Source organism: Sphaerodactylus townsendi, linkage group LG03, assembly GCF_021028975.2.
Source record: "Sphaerodactylus townsendi isolate TG3544 linkage group LG03, MPM_Stown_v2.3, whole genome shotgun sequence".
Lineage (NCBI taxonomy): Eukaryota > Metazoa > Chordata > Lepidosauria > Squamata > Sphaerodactylidae > Sphaerodactylus > Sphaerodactylus townsendi.
In genome coordinates, this window is record NC_059427.1 from 23,055,333 (window position 1) to 23,079,007 (window position 23,675).

The window sequence follows — 23,675 nt, forward strand, 5'->3', positions numbered from 1 at the left end:
CTCCCTAGCAGCCAGCGAGCGATTCACCAGCCTGGCTGATGCCAATGGGAGTGAGGCAGAACAGAAAGCCTGAGAGCAACACATGGAGTAGCCGAGAGGGAAGGGCGGAGCAGGAGTTGCCATGTGTAAGGTTTCCAACTCTGGGTCAGAAAATTCATGGAGATTTGGGGGTGCTGTCATGTAATTGCAATCAACAGCTGTTGGGGCCTGTTCCTCCTCTCCCTCGAGCCCCCACTGCACATGAATGGAGCCATCGCTGCCATGCCTGGCGGGCCGGATAAATGCCTTCAGGGGGCCACATTTGGCCCCCGGGCCGTAGTTTGGGGACCCCTGCTCCAGGATCTTGGACGGACTTTCTATACAAGCCAAGAACAAAGAGAAGAACGCACTGGAGATTCTTTAAATGTGGCTTGTTCACCTGATTCAGGCCAGATACATGTCAACCAAGAGAGAGAGAGAGAGAGAGAGAGGTGTAACTAAAGTGTTGTAAAAAAAAAAACCTTGAGTGTATATTTACACAGAATAGAAATCATTTGAAATAAATAATGGAGTATCCCTGGCTGTATCTAGGCGTACCTTTTGTTTGTTTTGAAGGGGATACCTGCAGGGAACAGGGTTAACAAGATAATTTGCAGGCAATGGAAGGGTCGTCTGGAAAGTCTGCTACCAATGAAGAAAAATGACTGAACTGTCACCAGCTTACTTGTTCTCAAAGCAGAGGTCAGAACAATGTCTGGATGCTGTGACTCCCTTATCAGTTTGGAAGGCCTTCCCCACCGGGTGGATTTCTTTTCTTATGTATTTACTAGCGTGGCCCGGCCACGCGTTGCTGTGGCTTATTGTGGTGAAATGGGAAAGGAACAGTAGCAGCAAATCAGTTGCAGAGGCCAGCAGTTCGTGCTCATGCAAAGGGGGGAATATAAATCCAAACTCTTCTTCTTCTTCTCTCTCCCTTCCCTCTCCCTCTTGTGTATATGTGTGTATGTGTTTCATTTCCACTGGAGTTACTGCCTATGTACTGTTTCCACTGCTCACATCTGGCCATCTGAGTGAACATTCTAAGGGCACGAACATTCTAAGGGTGACACACACAGGCAACTGCATGTCCTTCACCATGGAGCGCCAGGAAAAAGGCGTTTTACCTGGGCCAGGTGTGAAATTTCAGGTATGTGAACATCTAAAAACACTCTCACCCAGGAATTGGCCCAGCAGTTACTGAAGTATACTATCATCAACAAAAACACTGTTAGCTTTTTATATATATAGATGGCAACCCTAGTTCAGTCTCTCCTATATGACACAAACCTGGAAACAGGATCCCAAATTTCAGTTGGATCTTCTTCCCAAAATTGTCCCTGGAAAAAACATTGTTTCTAGCTTTAACTTTTTCCACATGCAAGCTCTTGTGGAACAATTACGTTAAAGAAACCCTCTAATCTTCCTCCTGCCTTTGTGTGTGTGAGGGGCATTTGAAATCTTTTTTTTTTTTGAGGGGGAGTCTCATATTTTGGACAGGGAAGAATTTTCCTTGGCTAAATAAGCAGCTTTTCGCAGAGCACATTTGCATACAAACCATGATACTATGTCATTATCCACAAGCGCAAGGACGCAGGATCTTACAGAGTTTCACATTTTACAGACAATAGTTCATTGCTGAGCCAACGCCGTTGGGCGCTATCTTGGGGGGCTGTGACAGTGGGAGGAATCAATGCAGCTTGTGTAATCAGGGTTTCAGAGAAAGGATCTGACGCGCAGCAGCCCATTGGGAAGTGGTTCCATATGCCTGTGTATCAATTGCTTTTCTTAAAATGCCTGTTTCATCCCACTGAGCGTTAGACGGAGGCTGATTAATTTAAGGAATGGGAATCAAAGAAGGTTTCTTCGGGCCAAACTAGACAAGATGTTAGAAGAAACTGTCACTGGGTTTCTGCCAGTCCGCCACGCCTTTGGGGATAGTAACATACTCAAGGTTTGGAATGGAACTGCGGAGCAGAGGGGAGAGGGGTTGAGCCGCAAGGGAAAGGCTGGGTATAAATATCTGAAGAAATAAATACATTTCCCTCCTCCACTATTTCCCTGAACTCCGACAGCTCCACGGGAACTGCAGTTTGCCCTGCTGGCATTCCTTTTGACTGGGGATGCCGGGCATCAAATCTGGGACCTTCTGCACTCGACTCAGATGCTCTACCACTGAGCCAAGAACCCTCCTCAGATATACCCGCAGCTCACTGAATTTCCTGCATGCACATGATGTTCCCTTTTGCTTGCAAATCAGAAACAGGGGACTCGGGTTCCTGCTGTTAGGTTAACAAAGCAGAGAGAGGGGTGGTCAAAAAAACATCCATTTATCAGCAAGAAGACAGTGGGATTGCAACAACTGGTTCCTGGAGAAGGAAATCCTTGCAGTTTACTTCTTCTAACAAGCAGGAGCAGGATCTTCACCCCACGAGACGAAACCAGAGGTGGGATCCAGCAGGTTCTCACTAGTTCCCGGGAGTGGGTTGCTAATTATTTGTGTGTGCCGAGAGGGGGTTACTAATTGGGTCTGCTTTTCCGTTAGAAATTCCATTAGGTCCAAAAATCATAAAGTCCTGTTGTTTCCTATTTGGCTGGTTAGCAAAGGTAGAAAACGGGATAATTCTCCCTGTTGGGCTGTTTTAAAAACATGTTTTAGAAATATGGTAAAGTTCCTTATTTAAGGAAAGTATCCTGCTTTTGATTTCTAGAAACAAAATTAAGTATTTGAAAGTATTAAGTATTTGACAGGCAGTCAATTAGAGGAGAAGTAGTTGTTTCTGTTGGCAGTAGACGATGGGATTTGCTATAATGAGTTTAAATTATGGACAGAAAGATACCAGCTGGAAATTAGGAACTTTTTTTTTACAGCAAGAGTTTTTTACAGTAACAGAGAAATTATTAATGCCCCGCCCCCGGAATGCCCGCCCACGCCCCCGTTGTGCCCCGCCCAGCCCCATTGGTGCTACGCCACTGTTTGAATCCCACCACCATGGGAGCCTGTTACTAAAATTTTTGGATCCCACCACTGGACGAAACCAATGCACAGAAATGTGATAGGGGAAACAGATTGTTCCATTGTAAATTATGCAATAAATTCTCTACATTGTGAATGTCTTTGAGCTCGTATTTGTGTTTTGGAAGTGTTCGTGCCACGGATCCATCTAATTTGGAGTTGACTGTTGTCGGCAGCAGTTCTCCAGGTGCTCAGGGAGAAAACAGGCTTTGCCACCACCTTCTACCTGAGATATGCTAATTGGAGATGACAGGGATTGAAACTGGGAGACACACCGTGTGCTCCGCCACTAAGCCATAGCTCTGTCCCATGAAGGGTTTCCAGCTGGCCTAAAGAAAAACGTCCTGGCCAGTGGTGGGATCCAAAAATTTTAGTAACAGGTTCCCATGGTGGTGGGATTCAAACTGTGGCGTAGCACTGGGGCGGGGCACGACGGGGGCGTGGCCGGGCATTCCTGGGCAGGGCTGTGGCAAGGATGCAGCCGCTGCGCTGGTCCTTGGGCGGGAAACGAATGCACGCAGGCGCAGGCTGCCACGCATGCCGGTGCACCTCCTGCTAGACTGCTTCAAGTTCTGCGCGCTACTGCTGAGAGAAGGGGCGTAACTAAGGCAAAAATCACATGGCAAAATCACCAATTAGTAACCCCCTCTTGGCACTCACAAATAATTAGTAATCTACCCTAGGGAACCTGTGAGAACCTGCTGGATCCCACCTCTGGTTCTGGCCCTTTTCTAGTGACTCACTGTGCAGAAATGGCCGTTTTCAGTTTTTCGCGGCCCAGATGTAAATGCCGTCGTTTGATAAATAGCATCCTGTTAAGCCTCCGTTAAAAGAACAGGATTTTTCCCCCCTCAGGCCTGCTGGCAACCCTGAGCTTCTCACAGTTTCCCATGTTTGTGTGAAGGAGGGATCATGGGAAGTGGAACGCATCCATGTGCCCTGTTCTATACAATTCGCCATTTTTGTGGCACCTCTCCAGAGACCTGCCACAACGGCACCGACAGTGTGCAGCAAGCTATAGGTAAACAATAACTTCACAAGCTACTTCCTCTGCGACAGGATCACTGCTTGCATCAGGCAGTATGGCGAGGTTTTGGGGGGTTCCCATTCCTTGAAGCCGCAATCTGTGTGTGCTTTTGGTGGCTGTGGAATACGAAGATACGGGCTGAGTTCCAGTGACATGCAAATGAATGGTGCAACCTGAATCAGCATTCTTTGATCCCTGAGGTCATCCATCACACCTCTGGCAGCTTTCCCAGGCTGCTGAAAAGGACTGGGGCGTCCTTTATGTGCCAGGGGTTAGCGTTGGGAAATCTGAAATAGTAATAAGGGGGAAAAAGTATTTTGGAACATGATTTACCAGTGAGTAACCTCATCATGCCTTCTCCCCGATTCTCATGCAAATACATTTGGGATTCTGGGTGTAGGCTTCCAAGATATGGCTACAGACTTGCTTGATCCCGGGAATGCCTCTCATTAGAAATTCACCCCTAGCTAGATTTAACACGGGGAGTCCTTTTATTCTTGAACATTGCCTACTTTGTTCTATTCATTCTCTAATTTTTAATTTCCTGCCCTTTACCATGGTTACAGCAAAAACTATACAACAGTAAAAATCCAACCACAGTAAAATCACAATAAAACCCAACACAACCTAAAATCTCCCGCATCAACTCCACCCACCCACAAATAAGGGAGGGATATACGGACATCTTGGGGGGCACCCTCCCAGTGCTGGCAGTCAGCCAAACCCCCGAGTGAAGAAGGCAGCATCCATTTGCATTTATTCCCCACCCTTTACCATCGTCTCTCAGTCTCAGTTTACAATAAAAACTATACAACAGTAAAATAACAACAGTAAAAATCCAACAACGGTAAAATCCCAAAAAACCCCAACATAATCTAAAATCTCACACAACCACCCACAAATAAGAGAGAGTTGTACAGATATCTCAGGGGGTCCTTCCCAGAGCAGGGAGTCAGCCAAACCCCCAGATGAAGAGGACAGTCTTCGCCAAGTGCCGAAACTCCAAGAGAGTAGATGCCCAGCAAACCTTTGGAGGGAGGGTGTTCCACAGTGTAGGGGCCACTGTAGATGAGGCTCTGTAGGTTGCCCCAACTCCCATTACCTCTGAAGGAGGCAGGACAGCCAGGTGAGCCTTCCCCTCCAAACTTAGCACCCGGGCAGGACTATGTGGGTAGATGCACTCTTTCAGGTCCCCAGGACTGAGGTTGTATAGATGGAGGTTCTGTGCGTGATATAGGGTTGCCAGCTCCTCCTGGCTGCTGGTGGGGAGGTGTGGGGGGAGGGGTTGCAGCCAGTGGTGGGATCCAAAAATTTTAGTAACAGGTTCCCATGGTGGTGGGATTCAAACAGTGGCGTAGCGCCAATGGGGCTGGGCAGGGCACAACAGGGGCGTGGCTAGGCATTCCGTGGGCAGGGCATTGCTGGGCAGGGCTGTGGCAAGGACGCAGCCACTGCGCCGGTCCTTGGGCAGGAAACGAATGCACGCAGGCGCAGGCTGCCACGCACGCCGGTGCACCTCCTGCTAGACTGCTTCAAGTTCTGCGCACTACTGCTGAGGAGTGGAGGAGGGGCGTAATTAAGGCAAAAATCACGTGGCAAAATCACCTATTAGTAACCCCCTCTCGGCACACACAAATAATTAGTAACCCACTCTCGGGAACCTGTGAGAACCTGCTGGATCCCACCTCTGGTTGCAGCTCCTTGTCGGGGAAGTCCTGGAGATTTGGAGGTGGAGCCTGAGGAGGGCAGGAATATCCTCCCTCCCAGCGCCTGGCACTGTGCAGCAGGAGGAAGAGTCCACCTTCCAAAGTATCCCTTTTTTTTGCAGAGGAACTGATCTCCATAGTCTGGACAGGAGCTATAATCCCAGGGGATCCCCTGGAGGCAGGGATCCCTAACACGATAGCAGTTAAATAGGTGCTGCTTTCCCCTGTCAACTGCAGGGATAAGCTGCGATGCAATGGTTAGAGTGTTGAGGAACGGGGAGACCCAGGTTCGAATCCCTGCTCGGCCACAGAAACTTGCTTGGTGACCTCGAGCCAGTCATGCACTCTCAGCCTGGCCTATCTTACAGGGTTGTTTTTGAGACAAAATGGAGGAGCAGGGAAAGGAGGGGGTGTAAATGAAGCCAGTAAATAAATAAACACTTGTAACATTTCTGCCTGTCATGCAGCTCAGTAAAGCTGAGTCAGGAAACTGCTGTGTTCCTTATGCTCGCTGTCACACTGAGCGAATCTTTCCTTCTCAGATGTGGGGCTCTCTTTCTGCTTGGCCTGCCCACTACCGTTCCCTTCTTCCTAGCTCACCTCATACACCTGTTCTCAGGGGAGCAACGGCGTTCTCCTAAGCATCCAGAGTCAAAGGCCTCTTGTCAAGTGGGCCGCCTGGTGTTCTTCAGCGTGGCATTAGGCCGCTCCCTGGTTGGGAGGGGAACGGGGAGTGCCTGTACCTGGCCTGCTGCCTCACCTTGGCTGAGCTGCAAAAAGCAGGGCTGATCCCTCCCTCCCAGCGCCTGGCACTGTGCAGCAGGAGGAGGAGTTGCAAAAGGGAAACCTTCGGGAACAGACGGCTCTCCGAGCAGCCCGTTGCACAGTAAGGCTCTTGAGCGTGCAAGCTGTGCGCGTGCACAGGGAGCGGTGTGCAAGCTGAGTGTGCAGGCTGCATGCATGTCTCAGGGTGGTTAGGAATCCAGTCCTGACTACTGTGCACAAGGCCTTGAAGAGCAACAGGGACATGCACAGGTAAGGAGTTCACTGGGCCCTTTTCAGCCTCTGCTGCTTCACCCTTCCGTTTCAACTTCAGGTAAGGACTCTGGGCTTCCCTTTGCACTGCCTTTTTCGCTGCCCATCATGCCACTGCTCTGTGCGATAAGGAGGACTGAAAAGGGAAGGCACCTGCGTGATTCATTTTTAATGGTGGAAGGCTGAATGCAAAAGGAATCTGGCTTCATGTCACCTGTTTCTCTGACACAGCACAGGTTAGGCAGTCGGAGATGTTTGTTGCCCTGTCCTGTTCCTTGGAGATATTAAAGAGTCAGGTGTAAGCCCCAGATATCCTGCTGTATACTCCCGGGGACGGGAAGGTGAATGTTCATTCTGTGCCCCACCTTGTACAATATACTGCAGAAGCCATTAAAAATGTGGGAAGGACAAGCATATGAATGTATATCTGGATACAGAGGTGAATTTTGTGGTGCACAGCTGTGCTTTCAGATTCCCTTACTTAGGGATATCTAGCAGGTTGGGTTCGCATGCACCATTCTTAAGTACTGCTAGCCAGTGTGGGTAGACATTAGACCAGGGGTAGCCAACCTATGGTGCTCCAGATGTTCATGGGCTACAATTCCCATCAGCCCCTGCCAGCACGAACATGTCCATGGACTACAATTCCCATCAGCCCCTGCCAGCACCCTACAATTCCCATCAGCCCCTGCCAGCACCCTAAGTTGGCCACCCCTACATTAGACAGATGGGATTTGGACCACATTGGCCTGGGTTGAAATCCTTGCTCATCTGTGAAGCTTGCCCGTTAAACACATCTGTGAAGCCTGCCGTTTGCTCTCATTCAGCCTAATCCACCTTACAGGGTTGTTGTGAAGGGGAAAGGAGTTCCTGGGAAGGCAAGTGAAACATGCAAAATGAGAAGCACTGGGACCCAAGTGTCTTATTTGTCTGCAACCGAATCTCAGCTATGTTAGCAAATCTGTGAAGAAGACACCCTGCACTTGTTCGGACGAGCTCTGTCCATGACTATCACTTCGGATTATCCAGATGGGCCGAGTCCCGATGGAAAAAGGAGTCTGGGGCTCAGTTGGACCCCATGAGGCATGGCTGATTTGGCCACATTTGCCTGTACTGTTTGTACTATGCATTGCCCTATTCTTGGAACTGGATGTGGAAATGCAATTTAATTAAGCCAAAGGAAGCTGAATAAAGGCCGGAATTGTTCTCATTAAAGCTCGTATCTTGGTACTTAGCAGTGAGGGTGGGGATTAAAATCTCAGGACCGGCTATCTGGGGGAAAAGACAGAGCACCCTTAACAGCCCTTTATGATCAAGAATCCTTCCTGAAAGAGATTTGTTCTCCGAATGTTGCATTGTTGATAAGGGTAATGAGTGGGTTGGGGATGCCTGCAAGTGGCGAGAAGGATCAGAAACAGGATAGTTCTGTGTGATTCTGCAGTTGCCCCAAAGTACAGAAACTAGAATCAGGTGCAGATTTCAGATACCTGGTCTCGACTTCCATTTTGAAAAAGAAAAAAGCAAGTTTCTAGCTCTCAAGCCAGCAATAAGGCCTGGGTGTGATTCAACTTTTTGGAGACCTTTTGGCCAGTAATTGTATTCACTCTCCATATGTCAGTGATGGCGAACCTTTTCGAGACTGAGTGCCCAAATTGCAACCCAAAACCCACTTATTTATCGCAAAGTGCCAAGATGGCAATTTAACCTGAATACTGAGGTTTTAATTTAGAAAAAACGGTCGGCTCCAAGGCATGCATTACTCGGGAGTAAGCTTGGTGATAGTCGGTGGCTTTGCTTTGAAGCAACCATGCAACTCTTCCAACTGGTGAATCATGACCCTAGGAGGGTTTACTCAGAAGCAAGCCCCATTGCCAGAAACCAAGCTTACTCCCAGGTCATGCTTTAGTTCTTTGCATGAAAATCAGCGGGGTTTAACAGCGCTTAACAGGGTTACCTACACTGCTTCCCCAAAACTAGGTCTTAGGTTTAATGCTAACAATCGAGCCCAGCGGCCCAGGCCAGCCTAGATGTGGGGGGGGCACTCTGTTTGTGCGTGCCCACAGAGAGGGCTCTGAGTGCCACCTCTGGCACCCATACCACAGGTTCGCCACCACTGCCATACATATTATCCAGACCAAAACATTGTTGATCAGGGTAGTAGCTTATGAGTTGAGATGCTGCTGTTCTTGTCTGTGAAGACTTTTCTTAATTTAATTCTGCCTTAAGAAGGTCAAGGGCTGAATTTGGCTCTAAGAGGCTAGAGTTCGAGGCCTGCCTTCACCACAGGTTCCCTCCGCGGCCTTTAGCAAGTCACCCCCTCTCTTATGCCCCATTTTGTCACGGCAACTTCCCTCAGAGCTATGAGGACGACAATCGAGACCTTTGAAAATTAAAAAAAAAACACCTTGGCATACCTTATTTCAAACACTCTGATTGAATTTATTGCCCCATTCTTCAAAGCATTTGTGCTATTAATATGGCTCTCAAACAAAACAATAGGAAGTTAAGATCAGGGAAGGAAATCTGCCAACGTTGAACTCCTAGGTCGGTTTCATTATGGCGGCCTTGCCAAAGAGGCTCTCGCTTAATTTGCAAGATAGTAGCAGAAACATGATGTGATGTTGGAGTCAAGTCAGTGGGGATTTTGATGCCAGCTATAAGCTTCACCGGAGGCCCCATTTGACTACAGAGCTATAACTCCAGTCTTCTGAGCAAGACCTTGGCTGCTGCTGCACAGGCAACACAAATGGGTTAAATGAAACTGTATTGCCTGCATCACCGATCGCTGCGATCCCGGTGTCAGGATGTGTCATAGTTCACACCATGCTGTGTTTCCCTGCAAACCGTGCATCCGAGAATCCCCCACCCCCACCCGAGAATCCCCCCCACCTGAGCATCCCCACACAAACACTTACTGGCACAAAATGGTGGCCCCCTAGAGCACAGGTGTCAAACTCGTGGCCCTCCAGATGTTATGGACTACAGTTCCCATCATCCCCAACATCTGGAGGGCCACGAGTCTGACACCTATGCCCTAGAGCCGTGGTGGCGAACCTTTGGCACTCCAGATGTTATGGACTACAATTCCCATCAGCCCCTTCCAGCATGGCCAATGGGAATTGTAGTCCATAACATCTGGTGTGCCAAAGGTTCGCCACCACTGCTCTAGAGAATCCACTCTAATGGTGGTGGCCTGCAGAATTCACCATAATGGAAGGGGGGGGGGGAATAGAATGCTTCCTGCTTGCCATAGTTTGCACAGGCAAGCAGGAAGCATCCTGTGGCAATCAGTGCATCTTGGGTTATAGGCGTACCAAATTTTAATTTTTCCCGATAGCCTGGAAATACTAGAACTTCCTGAATCCCTTTAAGCAAGAAACACACACATTAAATACTTTCCTCCTGTTTTCTAGTAATCAAGGTGTCTTGGACTGTGTGTGTGTAAGAAATTTGAGTCCCATAGTTAGGACAGAAATAGGACAAAGTGCTTCCGAGGGTCTCTTTGAGGCATTTTTAGGGGAGATCAGTAAATATAGGGGACAGACAGTGTGGTGAAGTGGTGGAGAGTGGTGGACTCTCATTTGGAGAACTGGGTTTGATTCTCTGCTCCTCATGAAGCCTGCTTGGGTGACCTTGAGCCAGTCACAGTTCTCTCTGAACTCTCTCAGCCCACACAGAGGCAAGAAATGGCCGACTACTTCAGAACATCTCTTGCCTTGAAAACCCTACGGGTTCACCATAAGTCAGCTGTGACTTGGCATTTTACACACACACACGCACGCACGCACGCACGCACGCATACACACACAGAGTAAATATGTTTTCAGATCCGGCTGGCAATTGAACATATGAAGCTGTGTTATATTGAATCAGACGATCAGTCCATCAGGGTCAATATTGTGTACTCAGACTGGTAACAGTTCTCCTGAGTGACAGGGTGAAGTCTTTCACATCATCTTGTGCCTGATCCTTTTAGCTGGGATTGCTGGCAGGGGCTGATGGGAATTGTAGTCCATGAACATCTGGAGAGCCACAGGTTGCAGACCCCTGCCGTATACCAAATTCCATAGCTATGGCTCATTGGGAAGTACCAACGATTTCAGTACCTGCTGGTTTATTTCAGTGAGTCAGTCCGTCAAACTGAAGAGGTTTTAAAGGAAAAAGAGGCCGATATTTTGTGACTTGCCTGATTAACAGTGACCGGCGAGAAGTTATAGGAAGCATCATTCAAGAGCTTGGCACCTGTTCTTTGAACAGCTCCAGGTCAGGAAGAATGGCAGTACCCCATCATGCTAGATTATAAAGGTTCATCAGTCAATTCCCAGGTAGTCACCTGCCAGGAGGCCAAATCCTGCTGACAAGCTCATCCCTAGGAATCCCATAGCATGGTGACAGGAGGCAAACCTGCCAGCCGCTTTCTAGACGTCTTTCCTTTTTGATTCCATGTGGGTTTCAGCCTTTCAGGATGAATTTCCATCTGCCACTCAGGGTAGGGGGTAATTCCCTCCCCCCCCCTCCCACTGCCTCGTCAGATGGCAGGAGACGGTAAAGTCCTTTTCCAGAAATAGCTCCTCTTTCTGCCTGGAGGAGCCATTGTTGACCTGGGAAGGGAGGGGGAGGCCTGGCCCTTTTTTCCCACCCTGCCCCCTCTGTGAAAGGGAAGCATCCCATCACAAAGGAAGGGAGGCTGGGCAGGGAAAGTGGCTGAGAACGGGAGAGGATAAGCTATTCTTAATGCTTTTATGCGAAAGCCCAGTGCAAGACACAACAAGTGCATTCCTGCCTGGCTGCAGCCGGGCTCCCTGGGAACAGGCTGTGGCTGAGCAGGGCGTGGGCTCGGACAGCTCCTTTGTCCCAATGGGTCCCAGTTTCAGCCGGCGCTTGTGCTGTCCTGGCTCTTTACTGGCCCCAGCTAGGGTCTCCCTCAGCCCTGCCGGCCGGGTCCTCTTATTCTGACCAGAGGCTTGGGAAAACTGTGGCACTGACCTTCCTTAAGTGTTGGGGAGAATTCAGGTTTTGTTCAGATTCTGCACACTGCCCATTCTTTGCTGCAGGTCCGCCTCATCGGTATGATGTAGTAGGAATGTTGCACTAGGATGAGGGTTCAAATCCCACCATTGCTATGGACATTCGCTGGGTGACCTTGAACGTCTCTCCCCCCTCTCACAGCATAATCTGTCTCACAAAGCTGTTGTGAGGAGAAAATAGAGGGGGTGGGAGAACAATACTGGAAGCTGCTTTGGATCCCGGGGGTGGGGGGGTGCGGGGAGGGGAGCAAGGAATGAATAAGTCACTTCATCCCTGCTCTGGTAACCAGCAAGAACAGTGGCCCCTTCCGCACATGCAAAATAATGCACTTTCAATCCACTTTCAATCCACTTTGAAGCTGGATTTTACTGTGCAGAATAGCAAAAGCCACTTGCAAACAATTGTGAAAGTGGATCGAATGTGCATCATTCTGCATGTGCGGAAGGGGCCAGTGCGGGCAAATGCATTGCTGTCTCAGGATGTCCTGAGTCAGAGGAATGGTGAGATTTTTAGACTCTGAAGAGTCTTAGCTGTGGCTTCTCGGAGAAGTTGGGTCCAGAAACTTCCCAGGTCTGGCTAGGCTGAAGTATGAAGCGGGCCAAGAGTCCTGCTTTCTTCAGTCTCCTAAGGGAGAATCCTCCACCCTTTCACCCCTTACAGTTTGAGCCGTTCCTGTGCCTGTAGCAGGGCCGGCTCTGTGTGCCATGGAGCAGAAAGAATAGGCTGTGACATTCCCGTAGCTTAGAGACCGTTAGTCCCTTTCAGAGAGTCCCAGCTCCATTTGAATAAAAATCAGTCCCCAGCCCGGCTTGCCCACACTGGGAGGGGGGCTGGGAAGAGCTGGGTTATTTTTACCGTCGTCGTCTGTTAAGTTCGCACGGCCAGAGTTCTCACGCTGTTTGGACCGCACGGACCTTGGACATTTCAACAGGACGGAGGCCGGGAGGGGGGGTGTTCCTTGCTGGGGTGGGGAGGAAGGCCGGTTACTCCATCACTCTCTTCTCTGGGGCCCACTTGGAGCAGTGCGTGAAGCGGCATCTCAGACACCCAGAGCAGCCCCAACCCTGCAGTGAGTATGAGGGCATCTTTGAAGAGAAGCGGGATGAGAAGAGATACCGAGTTGTGCTCGGAAGAATGGGCTGGCTTGGACAAAGTTTTCTCTCTTTGTCAAAATTGCCCACGGCAGGGAGTGCGATTTTAGCTGTGGGGATGGATTTGTGTTTTCTGTGTGTCTCGAAAGGTACATTGAAGTGGTACTCCGGAGTTGCCCTTCTGTACGGGGCAGGGCTCTCTGCCTTTTGAAGTTGCTGAGCATTTGTTTTTAAGTATAAGTGGGTGGGTTTGGAGATGGTGGGGAGAGGGACCAACTCTCAAATTTCTATTCTGCACTATGCTAGAACTCTTGAAATTCTCATAGTCTGCCTTCTTTGTCCGTTGCCCCTCATGCTTTCGGGTAGCACCCACATAGAGGTTTTCCTCCGCATCCACGCCTCCCAAACTGCAGTCGTTCTACAGAGAGGTTCCACATGACATCACCACCAACACATTTCTTGTTCTGGGTCATCCTCAATCCGCTCTATAGTTTGCCAAATCTGCTCTGGCGCACATCACACTCAGAGTGGGTTTGAGGGAAATGTGCAAAGGAAGATGTCCTTTCCCTCCAGCACTGTTTTTTCTCCCACCTGCCATTTTCCTCACCATCCCTGGTGGTAAAACACCCTAGTTCATGGAGGGATAGGGGCAAAAACTCTCTGGAGTTGGAGGGCATGGTGGATGCAAGGGAAAAGAACAGAAAATTGCCCCATGCAAAGGCTCTGTTGCATCTGTGAATGCTTTTGCATTTATGACAGCAGCGGGACCAAAACAGATACCCTGTTTCCCCGAATATAAGACATTCCCTGAAAATAAGACGTAGTAGAGGTTTTGCTGAAGTGCGAAATATAAGGCATCCCGTGAAAGTAAGACGTAGCAAAGTTTTTGTTTGGAAGCATGCCCGGCGAACCGAACACAGAAAAATAAAACATCCCCTGAAAATAAGACACAGCACATCTTTGGGAGCAAAAATTAATATAAGACACTGTCTTATTTTCGGGGAAACATGGTAATTGCCTCCCCAATCAACACCTTAACCCATAAGGCCTCTTTTCTTACAACCTCGCTTACTGATGTTCCCCTTTACATATATAACCCGCCCCCCACCCCAGTAAATCAGTTTCCATCCCTCACGCAGTAGATGTCAGCAAAAACAAATCCCTTGGAGCAAAAATCCTTTTTATATTTATGTAAATTTATGCATATTTTAAACAATTGACTAACTACTAGTCAAATCAGGTTGAATTTGAAGGGGGAGGGGAAAAGAGGAAGCAAGGTTGGCCATTCTGTTGGCCTAGGGTGGGCCAAAATGAGCAACAGTTGGTTTTCTGTGACCCTGGCACTTCCTGTATCCCTCTCGACTTCACAATGCTCTCTCACACACACTTCCTCACTCATTCTGCACAGGACTCCTTCCTTTCACTTGCTACCCCGGATAACTTGATTTCTGTGTCCTGCCCATTAATGGGCTTTCTAGTCAATCCCTTGTCCATGTCCCCTCAGTTTCACAGAGCAAAAGGGAGGACTTCATTGTGCTACAGTGTTCTGTTTTCCTTTCCTTTCCTAGGTTGAAACTTCGCATACTGCCAATGGCACTGCTCCTCTACTTGCTTCTTTGGGGTAAGTGTTGACACTAAATTTGCCCTTCAACAACTGGACCAAATCCTATGGAGATACAGAACCATTATGGCATAGCGGATAGAGTGACAAGGTTAACCAAAGTTCCATGAACAGAGCTCCCAGAGTTTTCATTTCTATAAACATTGAACGTGCGGGGGCCTAATTCAGGCTGGGTTCATATCACAGAGATAAGCTTTCTTTCCCATGCCATTTTCTTGACACGAAATGCCCTCAGGCAATCACAGCTCGTCCTGTCGGGGTAATGATACAGCCATATAGCCCTGGCCCAGTTATTCTCTCTCAGCCTGACTGATTTCACAGGTTGATTGTGAAAATAAGATGAGGGAGGGGAGAATCATTTATACCACCTTCATATCTTGGAGGAAGGGATGAAAATGTAATCCAGGCATTCTCTGGATGGCTAACCTTTACACAGAGGCGTAGCTAGGAAAAATGGAGCCTGTGGCAAAATCTGAGGGGGCCCCCTTTGCAGGCCCGACTGGCCTTTTGGAGTGGCAGGGGGTGGCGGGGAGTGATGGAAAGGCCTCTGCCGGACCCCCACACTTACCTTAGGCAGTGGCGGTCTCGGGCAGCCTGGCAGAGCCTCTGCCAGCTAAAAGAGCAGTCTGGCCAGGCCATGCTGCGCCAGGCCAAGGGGGGAAGGAGGAGGGGTGTGGGGGCGATTTTCCACCCTCCACATGTTCCAACAGTAGCCTGCCTGGGGTATATGTCCTCGTATGTTCCCGTGGAAGCTCCAGCTCTGCCTTTACATGAAGTTCCCTGCCTCCTTGTGGGCAGGACCTGACTTGTTTCCGCATTTGGTTGGGGACAAAGAAGGATTGGAAGATTCCGTGGAGAGGTGGGGCTCCTGTGATTGTTATTAGTTGTCCAGAAGGGGGAATTGTAGCAGAGCCCATTTTCAGTTGCCTCAAAAAGGCATAGCTGTGCTTAGAGTCGCTGGTGCTTTCTCCAGGACTGGCTATTGTGCTGAAATCCTCCATTCGGCACACCTGTTGAGGACTGAAGGCCCCACCCAGCCTGTATGGAACCTAGTGGTTTTGCAGCTTGACCCTACACAAGTTTACTCAGAAGTAATTGAGTTCAGTGAAAATTTAATTCCATCAAAGTACCTAGGATTGCAAGCCTAGAAAGTCCACTATGATGTATTTCTCTGCTCTGCAGCTCTGGGGGAGATGTTGTTGGTTCACTGCTATTTCTAGACCTCGTAGATCCATTTCTGAAAGAGGCAGGTATTTGTTGGTAAGGAGGGCTGAACTCCTCTATCTGCCCAAGTGAACTAGAAACTAACCCTTCTCCTTTCCAGCAATTGTGAAACTGTGTTACCTAATGGCAGTGGTGGGATCCAAAATTTTTAGTAACAGGTTCCCATTGTGGTGGGATTCAAACTGTGGCATAGCGCCAATGGGGCTGGGCAGGGCACGACGGGGGCGTGGCCGGGCATTCCTGGGTGGGGCATTCCTGGGCGGGGCTGTGGCAAGGACGCAGCCGCTGCGCCGGTCCTTGGCCAGGAAACGAATGCACGCAGGCACAGGCTGCCATGCACGCCGGTGCGCCTCCTGCAGACTGCTTCAAGTTCTGCGCGCTACTGCTGAGAGGAGGGGCGTAACTAAGGCAAAAATCACGTGGCAAAATCACCAATTAGTCACCCCCTCTCGGCACAAACAAATAATTAGTAACCTACTCTCGGGAACCTGTGAGAACCTGCTGGATCCCACCTCTGCCTAATGGTCATGCCAGTTGCTTGAAATGGATCATCCTGCAGTGCATAATGACAACATATCTCTCCAGTTACAGAAATCATGAAAATGTGCGCATGGATGCAAGCATCCACAATTAACTATGAATGGTCCTCTACTTTGCTCGAGGCAAATCGGTCCTCAGAAGCACAAGTGGTGATGTTTGTCCACTGGTTGCTCAGTTTACATTAAGGAGGTTTGCAGCAGTGGTGTAGGACAGGCTGGAGCCCCGGGCGCCACTTCCTTGGGGGCACTTTGCAGGGCCAGGCCCCCCTTGCAATTGTGTCCTGGCCGTGAACTCCTTGTGGAGTTTGAGGCGGGAGTGCAGTCGAATGCTGGTAAGTGGAGCTCGCCCTGACCCCGATCTCCATATGGAGATTGAGCAGGGTGGGCCCACTTGATGCTGGCCTCAGTTGACCTGGGTCCACCTTCCAGCTTGCAGTTAAAGCTCAGTCCAAGTTCCTCTGAGGCCAGGATCAGACTGAGCACCAGACTGACTGGCTCTAGGTTATCCTGTTGGCTCCGCCCCCATGCTCCACCTGACCAGTCACATGGAGTTCAGGGTGGGACACAGCTGTGGGAGCGGGGGGGGGGGGGGGGGCTGTGCTCAGGGTTGGCCCCAGGTGCCATTCTATAAAGCTACACTCCTGATTTGCAGTCATGAAGCACCTCGTTGCCACATGTCCTAAAAATTGCCCAACCGTGCCCAGTGCACCGATCTTTGCAAGCGATAAGCAAAGACACACACACACGTATCTGACATAGCCCTCTCCAGGGCTTGCTTTTTCAGGATGACTCACTGAGCCACTTCTAATTTTTTCCCTGGAGACTCCCAAGTTGTCCTCACTTGGCACAGGTGACTAGGTTGTGGTTTCCTTACCGACTGACACAAACACTCCTGGATCTGTGCCAGCCCTTAAACCCGTTCTGAGAGCGCCTGTGTGCAGCGGCGTGCCATGACACGCGCTGTGCACAAGTCCTGCCCGGGGACCCATTGTGAGTGGATTGGTTGGAATAAGACAGGGCTGTGCCTGCCCCAGCCCTGTAACAAAGGAGGCCTCTTCTAATCCCTGAAGTCTCTTTTCCATACCCTACAGCCACCTCTGTCCAGGACGGCTCCTAAGGAGCCAGTATGCTACTAAGTTCTAAAAGCATCGCTTCTCATAATAGCTCTTTCCACACCAGTCACCTAAAACTTTTGCAGAACATCTGCAAAACATTTTCGATCCCCACCCCCGCGCTCACCCCCTCAAAACTGCTGTAAGGGGGTGTCTCTCTTTTTTGGCTATTTGTAAAATTGATGCTGCAAAGACTTGATGCATGGATTCTCTATTGCTGTGGGTGTTCAGTGGCTCAAAGATTTAAACCAGAGGTGTCCAACTCTGGCGCTTCAAATGTTCATGGACTACAATTCCCATCAGCCCCTGCTGCGTAGCCATCCCAGCAGGGGCTGATGGGGATTGTAGTCCACGAACACCTGAAGCGCCAGAGTCGGACACCCCTGATTTAAACGCTAAAAAGAAATGACAAAAAATAAAGAGGAGAGGGGTGATGGAGTGAGCTCCAGGGGGAAGTTTAGGGAGGGCACAGAGCCATGGAAAACGCAGCGGGAGAAATAAAAGGCTGCATATTTGCCCGCATGGTGAAGGAAGATGTTTTGGAAATGTTTTCAGAGAAAAGAACTGTTGTAAAAGAATTTAAATGTAAAAACTGTTCAGGTAAGAAATAGAACGTTTTCAGAATGTAAGGAAGGAAAACAATGCAGAACGCCACAAAGGGAATATTTTATTTCCCGCCTGGAAACTTTTTAAAAGGTTTGTGCGGAAAGGGCCTAAGTCTTGGGACAGCAGATTTTTTTCCCCTCCAGGCCTGCTGACAGCTTGCTGTTAGTGGTACAGAACTTGCCTAGCTTCCTCTTCTCACTGCTGCCCACAGATAACCCTGAAATGCTTTTCCTGGGGGACGGGGAACCCCAGGGACAGCATGAAGAAGAAGTTTGGATTTATATCCCACCCTTTCTCTTCTGCAAAGGGGCTTACAATCTCCTTGCCCTTCCCCCCTCACAACAAACACCCTGTGAGGTAAGTGGGGCTGAGAGAGCTCCGAGAAGCTGTGACTAGCCCAAGGTCACCCAGCTGGCGTGTGTTGGAGCGTACGAACTAATCTGGTTCCCCAGATAAGCCTCCACAGCTCAAGTGGCAGAGTGGGGGAATCAAACCCGGTTCTCCAGATTAGAGTGCACCTGCTCTTAACCACAACACCACACTGGCTGAGGGGTGAATCAGGTTTCTGTTGTGAGGAGGAGGAAACTGATGAAACCCTCCCTCTGCCATTAGCTGAAATTAGCAGGATCCAACCCATGGATTCTCTTTTAAGGCACAGGCCTGCAGCTGGAAGAGGTAGGGATGTCAACCTTCAGGTGGGAACTGGAGACCCCCCCAGAACCGTGGTGGTGAACCTTTGGCACTCCAGATGTTATGGACTACAATTCCCATCAGCCCCTGCCAGCATGGCCAATTGGCTATGCTGGCAGGGGCTGATGGGAATTGTAGTCCATAACATCTGGAGTGCCAAAGGTTCGCCACCACTGCCCTAGAATGATAGCTCAGATTACAGAGGTCAGCTCCCTTGGAGAAAACGGGTGCTTCAGAGGGCGACACTGCACCCCACAAAGGCCCCTGTCCTTCCCAGGACCCATATCCAAATCTCCAGGAGTTTCCCAATATAGGTCTGGCAATTCTACTCTGCCCCACTCATCCCTCATTCGTGGCCAAGGGGGACCTGGCATCCCTAAGGAAAGGATTTAATCCCCCCTTCCCCCCGCCCCCCGGCTTCATTATGCCTGCATTGTTTAGCCCATCAAAAGTCCTCCACATCCCACCTGGAGGCTGACATTCTTACTTCACTGTGATGAACATATTGTTTACCTGGTAGACAATAACAGCTGATCAGAGCTCCTGCGGCTCCAAGGGAAAAGGATGCTGCTGAATTTCACAGCAACTCTGGTTCCATTGTGAAGGTCCAAGCTTCAGTGGCGTAGGAGGTTAAGAGCTCGTGTATCTAATCTGGAGGAACCGGGTTTGATTCCCAGCTCTGCCGCCTGAGCTGTGGAGGCTTATCTGGGGAATTCAGATTAGCCTGTACACTCCCACCTGCCAGCTGGGTGACCTTGGGCTAGTCACAGCTTCTCGGAGCTCTCTCAGCCCCACCTACCTCACAGGGTGTTTGTTGTGAGGGGGGAAGGGCAAGGAGATTGTAAGCCCCTTTGAGTCTCCTGCAGGAGAGAAAGGGGGAATATAAATCCAAAACTACTCTCCTTCTCCCTATTAGCACTGGATGAAAAAAATACTGGCAAAAGATGAGTGTCTGTCTTTCTTTCCCCTCTCAAGTTAACAGGAGCATAGAGGGGACTTTCAACAGGCAGAAGCCTGCAAGGGTAGGTAGTTTAACTGCCCTCCTCTCCACCCTGATATGAACCCCAAATGCCCGAAGCTTCGCTTTAAAAGACTCGGCGAGGTTTGTGTCTCATCTAGCTTGACCTTCATTCCTTCCCCTGTTAAAACAAAGAAGGGTCTTGTGGCACCTTAAAGATGAACAGATTTCTGGCGGCATAAGCTTTCATGGGCTGGAGCCCACTCTGCCAGATGCCTGAAATGTTATCCCCAGTTGGCATCCCTTCCCTGTTATTGCTTCATAGGTTGCGGGCATTGATAACAGTTTCTCGGGACTTATCTCATATTAATTCCTGGACTGGTGTAGAGGGGAGGAACAACAGGGGGAAGGAGGGAGCCTCAACAGCGCGACACAGCCCAAAGAAATATGGGATTGTGAGCCAAGGAGCAATACAGATTTTTTTTTAACAAACGTTAAAGAAAGTTTGCCAACTGTGGCTTTGATTGTGCCTTCAGTTTCTGCAGGTACAAGGAGGGGGTGTATTTTTGTGCTGATTCCCTGCTCCCACAATAGTCCCAAAAATGTTGTTCCTAAGAGGTAGGGGATATTTTCAGGGAATCAGAGCGCTCCCAACGGAGGAGAGAACCAGCAAAAATGACCTGCCCTCTTGGGCCCATGGAAATTTGAGACGGGATCCAATCTATAAGTACAAGCTTGGTACTGTTCGTCAATTACAAGGATCAGCCGTATGGTGCAGAATTTTTAAAACGTGCCTCTGAGCATTTGCAAACACGCTGCTCGAAGCAGCGCTGTTCACCTCCATGAGATGAAATACTTCAGCTGCCAAATTCCACACATTGCGCCTCTGATAAAGGGACTGGGCATTTTTTTCATGCCTGTCGGCAAACTTAGCTAACAAAAATGCCTTTCTTGGGAGAACCTATCATTGGGAGGTTTGCCAAGTCCTGCTTAGGAAATATCTGGAGATTGGGAGGTGAAGCTTGGGGAAGGAAGGATCTCAGCATATACCTGAGTGGCAGACCAGAAATTAATCCACATGCCACAGAGCTCACCCTCCAAAGCAGCCGGTTTCTCCAGGCCAACTGATATCTGTCACAGCTGGGGCATTTTTACATGGCAAAATTGCACCAGTGTGAGCATGGGAAATATCCCTGTGCAGTTGAGAATTCTGCACGGCTCCTGGAGCTGCGGCGGGTCTGCCCCGGTGCTGCCCTGGCGTCGCCCTGCAATATTGCATTTGCTCCGCGACTTTCAAAAATCGCTAGCAAGTCCTGTATATCTACAGCCTGACTTCAAAACAAAAACCAACTGCTTCTTTAAGGTGACTTCCTCGTGTAGAAAGTAAGCAGGTGAAGCTTTTTCTGTCACATCCTCCTACCATGTCAGGAAAAGTTTGGTCTGCTTGAAGTCTAGTGTGTTGAGCTGATGATAAAGGCACAGAAGGAGACGTGGGTAAAAGAGCTGCTGGCACACAAACGGAAGAGCAAGGGAAAGGTGGCCTTCAAGGAATGGCAGGAGGTGCGGCTTCTAGGCAGCCTTGGGAGTCACCAGTTCTCATTTTTAGAAATTAACCACATCATGTGCCCAGGTGGGACTGCTCTGGAATGTACCAGACATACCTCTGGCAGGGCAGCCTCAGTTAATCATTGGCGAGGGCGAACGCTTGGGTACTAATAAGTATTTTCTTTATTTTCTTAAAGGGGAAGGGTTGGTTAAGGAGCCTCTGAGAAAATGTACCTGTCTTTAAAATATTTATAAACCATCCTCTCTCTGTAACAGGGCAGGTAACAGCAAGTTTAAAAAGTTTGTCATAATACACTTAAATTATATTTCAAACCATGACCTGTAGGCAGCCAAGAAATGCCCTGTTTACAGTTTTGCAACCCCGCTCAAGTGCCAAAAGAGGAGTGTGACAGCTTTCCCTGCCCCCTGTGAATGAGAAAGAATGGAGTGATCAAGCTAGTCAGAAGCACAGAGGTGTCTTGTGGATTCCTAAGGGCAGACCTTCAAGTGTGTGGGTCCCAGGATGGGGACTGTTGGGTTGTTTAACTTGATAATTAGCAGAGTGCGGAATAAGAGACCATGAGACCATGGCCACTAACCTGGATAGCTTTAAAAAGGGCTTGGACAGATTTATGGAGGAGAAGTCGATCTATGGCTACCAATCTTGATCCTCCTTGATCTGAGATTGCAAATGCCTTAGCAGACCAGGTGCTCGGGAGCAGCAGCAGCAGAAGGCCATTGCTTTCACATCCTGCACGTGAGCTCCCAAAGGCACCTGGTGGGCCACTACGAGTGCTGGACTAGATGGACTCTGGTCTGATCCAGCAGGCTAGTTCTTATGTTCTTATGAAACAGTTGCTGTGGTTATATAAAAGAGTTTACTTCCTAATAAGGGAAAGGGTTTACATGGAATGAAAACAAAGAACAACTTTCTATTCTTGCACTAACTTGGTTATATTGCTTAGGACCATGTGAGCCCACATGGTGCCCATCTAGCAAGGCAGAGATTCATCTCTTGTGATGAATCTCAGCAAAGTAGAAGCCTTGTGTGCGACTGAGATCTGAGTGAGACAAAGAAAGAGGCAAAGATACTTAACTTTATAACCTCTGACCTATGTGACTGGCCTCACATAGCAATGCCGGGGTTAGCTAACCAATAGCTTAATCAATGAGCTGGTCATAAAACTCTGACCTCAGTAACTAATTAGCATGCACATAGTTAACCCCTTAATATCTGAATTGTGACAGACACGTGCAAATCCCAACAGGGACAGAACAGAATGTTTGAGGAGCATGTTGTGGGGGGCCTTTGTGACACTCCTGCCTTCACGGTAGGGTTGTCAGGTACCCCTGGCCATGGTTGGGGGATGGAGAGGTAGGGTTGCTAGATTCAGGTTGGGAAACTTCTGAAGATTTGGGGGTGGAGCCTGGGGAGGACAGGGACCTCTGTGGGATACAATGCTATAGAGCAGTGGTGGCGAACCTTTGGCACTCCAGATGTTATGGACTACAATTCCCATCAGCCCCTGCCAGCATGGCCAATTGGCCACCACAGCCATAGAGTCTATCCTCCAAAGCATCCACTTTCTCTAGAACAGGGGTCTTCAAACTATGGCCCTCCAGATGTTCATGGACTACAGTTCCCATCAGCCCCTGCCAGCATGGCCAAGTGGTAGGGCTCATGGGAATTGTAGTCTATGATCATCTGGAGGGCCATAGTTTGAAGACCCCTGCTCTAGAAGAACTGATCTCTGTAGTCTGAAGATGAGCTGTAATTCCAGGTGATCTCCACATCCCACCTGGAGGCTGACATCCTTACTTCACTGTGATAAACATATTGTTTACCTGGTAGACAGTAACAGCTGATCAGAGCTCCTGTGGCTCCAAGGGAAAGGGATGCTGCTGAATTTCACAGCAACTCTGGTTCCATTGTGAAGGTCCAGGCTTCCTTTATGGTTTCTCCACATTCAGGGAACAAAATGATGGGCTTCCTTTCTCCTGATCCCATTCATGAAATTTGTTAGACATTTCGCAGTCAGCAGAGCTGTGAATGAACCATGTTTTTCCCCCAAATTAAAAGAAACAAAGAATGCATACATCCCTGTGCAAGGGTTGTGTCATACACTGCAAAATCCCTGTATGGAAGGCCTCATTTACAGGTGTCAGATTTGCCAGTGCTCAATTTTCACAAATCCTGTGATGCTCATACTTTCTGCAGGTGATAGTGTGAAAGCTTCATTGCGTTCTAGACTTCTGGGATTGATTGGGAAGCTATAGCCTGCTTCTAAGTTTCTCCTAAACATATCCTGAAATCCTGACATGGTCAGTGTTAGGATCCTCGCACATGCAAGCCCCTCTTCTGATCCGAAGACTGACAGGGTCATAGGCAGGTCAGTAACACCGTTCTCTGCCAGTACTAACAAGCACCCTTTGTTCTCTGGCATTAAAAGCTTCAGCATGTG

The 23,675-nt window shown here is 49.1% G+C and overlaps 1 protein-coding gene across 2 annotated transcripts in view; it reads left to right on the plus strand.

Annotated features, from left to right (window-relative positions):
• The first annotated feature begins 6,727 nt into the window (after positions 1 to 6,727).
• LOC125429270 (laminin subunit beta-1-like) overlaps positions 6,728 to 23,675 on the plus strand; it is an 83,446-nt gene continuing 66,498 nt past the window's right edge. The window contains exons 1-2 of one of the 2 annotated variants that reach the window (XM_048490225.1): positions 6,728 to 6,799; positions 14,487 to 14,539. In XM_048490225.1, the coding sequence (XP_048346182.1) occupies positions 6,792 to 6,799; positions 14,487 to 14,539 (61 nt within the window). In that variant the 5' untranslated portion in view covers positions 6,728 to 6,791. Of the gene's footprint in view, positions 6,800 to 12,637; positions 12,897 to 14,486; positions 14,540 to 23,675 lie in introns of those variants that run through there. The other variant, XM_048490227.1, reaches the window with a different exon arrangement.